General features: G+C 41.4%; 1 protein-coding gene across 2 annotated transcripts; it reads left to right on the top strand.

Moving 5' to 3' along the window:
• The first annotated feature begins 605 nt into the window (after window positions 1–605).
• On the top strand, window positions 606–7,964 carry mrpl39 (mitochondrial ribosomal protein L39). 2 transcript variants are annotated; one of them, XM_080053166.1, is made up of 11 exons: window positions 606–762; window positions 1,629–1,838; window positions 2,550–2,689; window positions 2,786–2,885; window positions 3,127–3,194; window positions 3,658–3,770; window positions 4,254–4,319; window positions 4,572–4,725; window positions 5,450–5,497; window positions 6,565–6,636; window positions 7,842–7,961. In XM_080053166.1, the coding sequence occupies exons 1-10, from the start codon at window positions 726–728 to the stop codon at window positions 6,586–6,588; spliced, it is 960 nt and encodes a 319-aa protein (XP_079909292.1). In that variant the 5' UTR covers window positions 606–725; the 3' UTR covers window positions 6,589–6,636; window positions 7,842–7,961. The 2 variants fall into 2 exon arrangements, with proteins under 2 accessions (XP_079909292.1, XP_079909291.1); XM_080053165.1 differs by lacking the exon at window positions 6,565–6,636 and having other exon boundaries at window positions 7,842–7,964.
• The last annotated feature ends 1,952 nt before the right edge of the window (window positions 7,965–9,916 follow it).

Raw genomic sequence — 9,916 nt, 5'->3', positions numbered from 1 at the left:
ATGAAGTGCCAACACATCCCCGCTGATTCTGGTCTTGAAAAATTCCAACAGGCATTTGTCAAATTCTGAGTGCCATTACAGTCCATTAGGGGATGAGATTGAGGGGGACACGTGAGAATTTTGGAGCCAAGATCATAACTTTGGATTCCGTCCAGTCAGCATAAGAGCCACAGGCTTTCAACACTTAGGAGACAGAGACTAAGCTAATTAAGAAATCAATTAGAAAGGGAAGCTATAAATATCAAAACTTTAAATACAAGTGCCAATGGGGGATATCACAGAAGTATTATACACAGATATATAATGTTATTAATAAGGGAGTGCCTTGATGAAAATTAATTCTCTCTCTCTCTCTCTCTCTCTCTCTCTCTCTCTCTCTCTCTCTCTCTCTCTCTCTCTCTCTCTCTCTCTCTCTCTGTGTCTACACAATACAATAATTATTGCTGGGTATCCTTTACATAAGCCTCATTGAAACGACTGCCAACAGCGGCCTCTGCTGTCACACACTGGGATCAACATTTCATCCTCTAGGTCACACGGACCTTTCCGTCGGGCCGGTACTGTCTTCGGTTCCTACCCGGAACGAAATAGTCGTTGCACACGGAACAGGCATGGCGTCCTTCAGTCAGAGGCAAAAGTAACAGACAACACACATCCATTTGACCCCTTCTGTTTCTGTTTGTTTGAGTTTTTCTTTTTATGTAGTTTGAGAGATATTCTTCACAATGACGACAAGGACTACGTGTCAATTTCTCCAGCGCCGTGAGTATCTTGTTAGCTGACGTTATCCGGGTAACATTAGCGCGTGAGCTAGCTGGGTTGAAATGACAGGTCGTGCTCTTATATACAGTCTACGGTTGTGCTTGAAGCTTTATGTCACTTTTGTGTTCGTACAAACATAAACGGACATTGAATTTTAATGAAACTGTTTAACCTTACAAGCAGTAAAGGTACATCTGTATTCAATGACATCAACTGTCTTTTATATGAAGTGTCCCGCAATAATATTTCTTAACACCTGCCCTGTAACGGAAGGCAGCCACAATTCACTGTTAAAAACACCTGGTGTTTATCCTCTGTGACACGAATAAGCTCTACTACCAGCCACATTTGACGTAACATTGGTGGTCCAGAAGCTATTTTGTTTTGATCCATCCATCCTTCCATCTTTCCACTCTATAGATTCGAGATGGTTTATTGTCGTATGCACAACGATTACAGCAGCAGTAGTCCCAGGCTCCTCTCAACAATGCAATATAGAAGAAGGAAATGTATAAGAGAGAGAAACACACAAGTGAAGAGAGCAACACCTGAGACACAAATAAACACAAAGGTAGAGCAAGGACAGATGAAGTGTAGAGATAAGGTGCACCATAATAATATAAATTAGAATGCGAAATAAAGTTAAATTAAATATAGATGAAATAGAATACTGTACATGGTAATAAAAACAATAACTTGTGAAATAGGATACTGTACATCATGTAATACAATAATGTTAAATATAATTAAAAAAAAAATATATATATATGGTGTGGTAAGCATTATAAATATGTGCAGCATTGACATTAAAACGTGAACGGACATTGTTAAACAGATGTTAACTGGTATGTGATGCCCAACCCCAGGCTTTGCTTCGGCGGCAGCTGCAGCGGTGCGTCCGCCGGCTGGCCTGGTCCGCGGCCAGCGTAGCGCGGTCTTCTCCAGAGAGCAGGCCAGGCAGAGGGCGCTGTTCCCCCGCATAGAGAAGCTGGAGGTGACGGTACAAGGCCCCGGGCTGGACGGGACACTGCTCGTCATGAACAAAGGGATGTCCACTCCTCTCAGCTGTGCCAGACGTGAGTGCAAGGGAATTTGGTCACTGTAGGCATTCATAATAAATAAAGGTTAAATAAAAAAATTCAATAAAATGTGTCTTATTCCCACGACTGTATGAAGAAAACCCCAGTTATCAATTTTTAACGTCAGGTCAAACTTCCCCCGTTAAACACTAAATTAATACCATAATCTAAACCGTATTTCAATGTATTGTAGAATATCTCACTTGAAAGATGGTCTGACACTAAACTGTTGATTTCAGAGGTGTTGCAAATCCCAAAACCAATGTATTAGTTGGTTGCAAAAACAACAGTTTTCTACCTTTCCACGTGGTTTTCAGAGCATTGTTACTCCCACTAGCCACATTCATGTTAATATTAAAGTAAAGTAATACAACAGATCCTAGCCTTGTGCCTCTATGGAGAGTGCTAACACATGAAACCCTTCGGCATTTATACCTTGATTTTACCGTGTTAATCGTTTCTCAGCTCTACTGTTAAACTGTGGCAGGATCGTGGGAAGGGCAACAATGTACGCTTTCAAAATAAAACACTCTGTAATCCAAGCAGGAAATGAGACAATAGTAGCTTAAACCAGGTCAAAAGCAACAACATTACTATATAACAGGGTGGTCTTTTGTTTACGGCTACAAAATGAATTGGGTTATTTGCATGTGTGTGTGTGTATAAACAGAGATTATTTTTCACTGATAAACTCCTTTCCCCCTTTAGACCTGACAGAGCATCATGTGACTAACTCAGTGCTGGCCCTGGTGGACGGGGAACCTTGGCCTCTTCACCAGCCTCTCACCCACTCCTGCTCCCTCACTCTGCTCACTTTTAAAGACAGCGACCCAACACTGGCCAACCAGGTACCATAATAAAAACAATAATATATATTTGAATGGGATTTCTGATTGTTTTCTACGCCAAGTATCCCCTGCATATTCATTCCTGTCCCCCCTCAGGCCTACTGGCGTTCCTGTGCTGCCCTGCTTGGCCAGGTGCTGGAGACGGCCTTCAAGGATGAGTTCACAGTGGAGCTTCTGAGCACACCAGAGCTGCCAGGTATGTTCATGTCTGCACGGTTACCATAATCAGCTATAATGATGGATCGCTATTTCAAAGCAGTGAGAGTGCTGCTGCTCTAACACTTCTAGCAACTTTTTAAGATAGCATGAAAAGGAACTGGTAGATGCAGTGGCCTGTTGTTAAGTAGAACATAATTGATATATAATGTAAAAAAAGGGGGGCGGGATCTAGGCTTTATTTGATTATATTTAGTATTCATGTGTGTTTTCCCCTTCAGTAACTTCGGGGGCCTTCTGCTGTGATGTGGTGCTGGACCCTCGGCTGGACTCGTGGACCCCCTCTGAGGTGTTTGTTTTTTCATTTCACTGCTTTTATGCTAGATTGTCTGCTGCACTAGCAACCATTTACACTACTTCATCAGAGATGAGACTTTTGACCATTAGAGGTCAGCAAAAACTGATAGTTTTCTTCAAATTGACATTCAACCCAAGAGCCATCCTTTGAGTGTTAGGTATTACTTCCTTCTTAAAACTAATGTCTTAAGAATTTTTCTGTAAAAGAAAATTCATTCATAAATTGAGGTCTTTATTTAAATATGTATTTGTGTGTGAGATAGAGAGACAGCTGATGATGTATTACTGTTTGAATTTTTGTTATCACCTTTTGAAGCCTCTTGTTAAGTCACCAGCATCTTTTTATTTGTTTGATTCGTGCCTTGAATGACAAGACTATCTCTGACTGTAACTGCTCCTTGGTGACTAAAGTGAGTTCCATCTGTAAATGGTCCCTTCTGTTGCGTCCCCTCCAGGAGTCGTTGCGTTCTCTGACCCGCGGGGCCCAGCATCTGATCCACCAGGACATGCCCTGGGAACCACTGGAGGTGGTGCCCTCTGTGGCCCTGGAGGTCTTCTCACACAGCAGGTAAACTGACTGACTGACTGCTATTTAGTATGGTAGAATAAAGATTTGGGATGTCCCAATCCCTGTGGTCGTATTTAGCATGCTTAAAAATACCCGAATGCCTACTATAATCCGGGGCGGTTCTGATCCACAATCCAGTGCGCACCAGACGTGAATTCACATTGACTGAGCCGCCGTATAAAAACTACAAAGGATGCGACGGATATATAAGCAAGAGGCAACATCAAGGCGCAATGTTATGATGAAGTAAATAAGTAAAAGTATGTCCCAATTGTACCATACTGCATGCTAGTTAGATTATTTTTATGGTCAGCTGTAGTATGTAGAATAGAAAAAAGAAAGAGTATGCGATTTGGAACACAGGGATTGTTTCTTTCCTCCTTTCTTTGACTTCCATATTGTTTTGGACTGTTCTCGTGTCTCTTGCCAAGTTGAAAACATATAGTGAAGCGTGTCGTTGAATGTGTCCTCTGTCTCACCCAGATCTAAACAGGAGGAGGTGGAGCAGAAGGCAGCACAGAGTCCCAAAGGCACAGTCATGCTCTACAGGTCAGTTTTCATACACACATTCCTCCTCTTATGATCATAAATCACCTGTAACAGCAACCATCCGTGATCACAATGCTTTAGTCTATATTCATATAGTTATTATTAATGCCTTTGATAGGTGATGATTTCCCAAGAGCTCAGACAAATATATGAATACGTCATTTTCAATCTGACATTCAATCTGTCACATTAAATACATCATGTCATTCTGTACTTTTCCCATGGTAATCTACCCGTCTGTCTTGTTTTTAGATGTTGTGACCATGTGCTGCTGAGTGCTGGCCCCCTGGTGTCCAGAACAGGCCTGTGCTCTCAGTACGAGGTGACGGCCGTCCACAGCCTGGGACAGGGAGCCTGGGGCCAACACCGCAGAGCACAGGGCCTCTCCCTGCCTCTGCAACTGCAGGTAGGGGACGTGTGTGTGTGTGTGTGTGTGTGTGTGTGTGTGTGTGTGTGTGTGTGTGTGTGTGTGTGTGTGTGTGTGTGTGTGTGTGTGTGTGTGTGTGTGTGTGTGTGTGTGTGTGTGTGTGTGTGTGTGTGTGTGTGTGTGTGTGTGTGTGTGTGTGTGTGTGTGTGTGTGTAATGCCAAAGTACACAAGTTCATCTAAGGACTATGTTTATTTATTCATGTTTTATGTTGCTCTTTATTATCTATTCATATACTGTGTGTGTATATGTGTTTAGTTTTTTTCATTCTTTTAACTTTACTTTTTTTCCTGTGTGTGTATTTATGATCCCACTGAGACCCAAACCTTGATGTGAGACAGTCTTAAGTTGTGTTCTATAATCTGAAGTTTTCATATCAGTGAAACATTCCTTCTAACCTACTTATTCCTTCTAACCCAATTTCTCTTAGGTCTGTATACATTTTATGTGAAAACCTGATCTGCCGAGATTTCGTTGGCATATCTGGTTAAAATACCCAGTGAATAGTGATGCTTTAGCAGGCTGAAGTGGACTATAAATAAGACTATAAATAAAACCGGTGTTGCCATGGAACAGATCATATGACAGTTAATAAACATTCTAATATCAAAGCTTGGGAGCGAAGTGTATGGAGCAATAAAAAAGTAACTCTATCAGTGTGTGCATGTGCTGCGTAGTCACATTGTCTGTCTCTCTCTCTGCAGGCTCACCACACAGTCTGGAGGAAGCTCAGGCAGCGGGCAGAGAAACTGGTAAGAACAACCAGGGTGTCTGTGGTCTCCCTCCAACAACACTGACAACAAAGCTCCAGCACTGATGCCAACTCCTGTGTGTCGGGGTCAGCGGTCTGGTCTAGTTGCTGGATACTTGTCAAAATGACGTCCTGTTCCACATTCGAATGGATAGATAGATAGATAGATAGATAGATAGATAGATAGATAGATAGATAGATAGATAGATAGATAGATAGATAGATAGATAGATAGTTTTTTTTCAACAACAGAGAATAGAAGGGACACAAAAAAGGAAGCAACCCAGGTCTCATCCTTTTCAAAGTGCTGTTTTGTGAACTCCACATCAAAGACAGTCACTTAGCTCCAGATCCCAGGAGGAGTATTTTTAAATGTGTCCAGGTTCAAAGCTCTCATTCTAGACGTCGTGACTCTCAGATGAATGCAACGCTGCATCCGCTCTCTGTCTGTGAGCATTACCCACTTTGGCTTGAGCACTGAAGGAGAAGCAAAAAAAAAATCCCCATATTCAAACTAGGCTATACGAGATAATTTTGGATGGAGCCATCTAGGTGAAATATATTTTGCTGCAGCCTTTCTGGCATTGCGTAATGAAAAAAAAGAAGATGTTCTCATTAATAGACACACGATTCGGCAACTGATGGCATACTGTGCTCTGTGGCCTACATTTCATTTTCACAGAGATTCTGAGTTCATTGAGCAATTTCAAATAGAATTTTTATTAAAGGCAAAATGTACGGACGTGAGAGTTGGACAGACATCACAAGTGTAGTCTTTGGATCACGTCTTTATTGAGTTTTTACAAGCACAGGATTAGTATGCAGAGTTGCTACAGAACATCACTTTTATGACACTGTTCCATATTACCAGCTGACATTAACGATTGGTGTGTGTGTGTGTGTGTGTGTGTGTGTGTGTGTGTGTGTGTGTGTGTGTGTGTGTGTGTGTGTGTGTGTGTGTGTGTGTGTGTGTGTGTGTGTGTGTGTGTGTGTGTGTGTGTGTGTGTGTGTGTGTGTGACGTTTATAGAGGGTGACCGTACTGTCCTCTTTGTCCCATGTGTTGACAGAGCATCGTTACAACTTATCACTAGAGGAGCTATAAACTGAAGGACGTTTATACCGCAGTGTCTTGAATTGATGTAAGCAAACATCATGTCCTCCTTTTAACTGGTAGACAGACATCACTTAAGACCAGTAAGAGGTTTTTCAGATAACATGGTTTGAACTTATTAATGTGGAGAGACTGCCTAAATTGTCAGAAATATCAAGTTACATATGTATTCCACTAAATAATGTATTGCGCACAAGTATGATTCCGGGATTACAACAAGGGTCTTCCTTTTTGTACTTTGCTGCCATCAATTCAGCAAGACATGATTTCACATGAAAAATGCATATGCACCTTCTCATCTTGGGAAAACTCCCCCATGCTCTGCCTTAACTTGCTGCATTTCTGTGCTCTGAGTCATGTACGAGATGAATTTAATTTGAACAAAAAGGCTGTGTTATATCAAGTATAAATACCACTACCAAATTTATTTTTTACAGAGAAGTAGTTTGTCCTCAGTGTGTATTTCTGGTTACCCATAAGTACATAATTTATGGTCAACTTTGGCCCTCCTTTCTATATTTCTATATTATTTACAGAGTTTTTCTATTATTTATAAGAACATTTCTAAGTTATGATTAGATTGTACTCCAAAGTAATTGCAGAGCTCTGGGAGCACAGATCTAGCGCTACAATCGAGTCCATCTGTGAAAAACACACACACGCTTACTCAGACAATGAGAGAGGTTATGAACAGTTGTATTACAGTTAATGGTGTAATATATTGGCAGAATGTAGAACACCCTGACAAGGCTCTATCCAGGTGGACAAAATAACAGGAACTGTTCTAATGCATTTTTTACAGTAGCCCTACTAAAGTGCAGCCAATTGTAATGATTGGAGGGTGATTTAAAGACTGACACTTTAAGGTTGTGATGTGTTAGCATACATAATTGTAACTTTGAAAGGCTAGTATTATTTTGTCCACCCTGTGTATCCGATACCATATAGAACAGAGCAGAAACAGGTGTATTAATGCACTGATGCGTGGGCGGCTGCATGCGGTTTGGGAAGCATGTCCCCCCGTCTGCCTCCAGCTGGCGCTCAAAACAAAGCCACCCACGCCGTCAACACATGTCTCCACCCCCCCCCCCCCCCCCCCCCGCAAAAACATCTATACAAATGTCCTGTCAGGTCATTTCTTCTTTATTGGATACAGGAGAAATTTAACAAATGTTACCATTCAAATTATAAAATCAAAAATAATGTGTTTCCTTTTTTATTCTTTTCTCACAGGTTGATGTGCCCAGACCTGACGAAGTGAGCCCACCCTCTTCCCCTGACACAACACCCCAGCCAGTAACCACCTCTGTGTAACCTCCCACACACGCACACACACACTTTCAAATGTATCTGACTGTTTGTTTTTGTTCAATAAATATATAAGAACTGTAAGACGAAGAAAAACCCAATTCCATTTATCTCTTTCTTGTGAAAATCGGTCGCAAATTGAAGTGAGTCATTTTCCCTATCAGTCCTGCAATTGGGTGTGTGGAGGGAAATATTTAAACACTCCTGGGTGGGTGGAGGGTGGGGGTTTTGGCACTGGGCACTGATTTATAACTATTCAGCTGATTGCGGGTGTGTAGCAGTGAGTGAGACTGAGTGAAAATGGAAAGGCGTGGATTGTGCGCCTGTGTGTGAGTGTGTGTCAGCAGTTTGCTTAACAACAAAAGCGGAGTGTGTGTGCGCGTTGGCTGAAGGTCAGTGCAGCTGTTGTGTCTGTCAGTCGTCAAACAGGTGGTCCTCAATCCACAGAGTGTGTTGGGAGGAAAGTGTGTGTGTGTGTGTGTGTGTGTGTGTGTGTGTGTGTGTGTGTGTGTGTGTGTGTGTGTGTGTGTGTGTGTGTGTGTGTGTGTGTGTGTGTGTGTGTGTGTGTGTGTGTGTGTGATTCCGAGATTCTCCCAGACTTGTAGGCATTTGGACACATCAGACATAACACAGTTTGGTTTCTGGCAGATATCACCATTTTTTTATCCAACCAAATTCCCTGCAACGGTACATCACTGAGGTATGGAGGTGCTCTGAATCACAAGATGGAATGTTTGGTACCACTGTTTTTAGACAGAGCTTTAGAAGTTGGTAGTAATGTTTAATATAATTTCTACTAATTATTTATTAATCAGATAAAAGCTACACATTTGTTTTCTAATAGTTTACATATCAAAGTGCTATTTCGCCACAGTTTGCGCAAAAGTACAGAGAGCTGGTAATGTTTAATGCGCACCAATAACAGGAAGAATATTTAGCAGCTCCCCCACACTTTACAGCCCTCTTCCCCCTCCCCCAATTGTAAATCACAGTTCACCTTTTGACATTTGAGCCTTTACGAGTGTGTGTGTGTGCGTCATCCAGGGTAATGGTTTTGTATTGTGCTTTCTCCTTTTCTAGCCATTTAATCACAGTCCAGCTGTATAGGGGCGGCCTCGGTCCAGAAAAGTTAGCTTCTGTGCAGCTGTTCCACCCCCCCCCCCACAAACACACACACACACACCAACACACACTAACAACATGCGAGACACACCCAATGACATATGCCTTGGACTTAAGAGCCAGTCGCACCAATGGAGATATTGCCCTGAAAATTCCACACTGCTGCTGCACGGACTTCTGGGAGATGTTTAGGAATTAGCGTTTTCAAACATGATTAAATTTGAATAGCTACGAAAAACACTGTGGAATAATGCATTCCTTTAAAAATGAATTTGTAATGTTGTTTTTGTTATTCCACTTTTAAATGGCTAAAGTAGACCACATTTCATTTCATTATGGAAGCAGTGTAAGTGTTTGTCAGGCAGTTTCGTAATGTTGACCAATAAGTGTTCACCCAGACTTACTTAATACATTTGTCATCCTCCATTTGATATTAAACCAATAACAGACTGCAGCACTTACAGACATATTAGAATATCATTGCAAACCATTCGTAAAACATAGGAATTTCATAAGAATAGTAACGTCACATACAAGTTTTAGAGACAAGTAAGCCCAGATCCATTCCATACAAAATCCACACCTCTTAAAATCACCAGTAGTCTGAATACTTACGCTTAGAAGATGTCACATGAAAGGCTGATATTAGATGCTTGTAATGTGCACCTACTGTTACTCGTCTGCTTTGTGCATATTATATTTCACAATAAGGAAAGGAAAGTTTATATAGGAAAGTAAATAGGTTTTTAGTCCAGATCTTTTTCCTAGAAGGTAATCAGTTAAAGGGATTTTTTTTACCAACCTGGCAACCCATGTTGTTTCTTAATAATGCCTTTGCAACCGATCTGTAAGTAAGTATTTATGATTCAAGTTAACTA

This window comes from Ammodytes marinus (assembly GCF_949987685.1).
Source record: "Ammodytes marinus genome assembly, chromosome: 24".
Lineage (NCBI taxonomy): Eukaryota > Metazoa > Chordata > Actinopteri > Uranoscopiformes > Ammodytidae > Ammodytes > Ammodytes marinus.
This window is presented reverse-complemented; position numbering and strand designations above follow the sequence as displayed.

Bases quoted from the DNA above. Each gene is read 5' to 3' on its own strand.
- mrpl39 (XM_080053165.1), top strand. From the start codon at position 726: ATGACGACAAGGACTACGTGTCAATTTCTCCAGCGCC. The intron at 1,839-2,549 runs GTGAGTGCAAGG...TTCCCCCTTTAG, and splicing joins TCCTCTCAGCTGTGCCAGAC to ACCTGACAGAGCATCATGTG. The intron at 3,195-3,657 runs GTGTTTGTTTTT...CGTCCCCTCCAG, and splicing joins ACTCGTGGACCCCCTCTGAG to GAGTCGTTGCGTTCTCTGAC.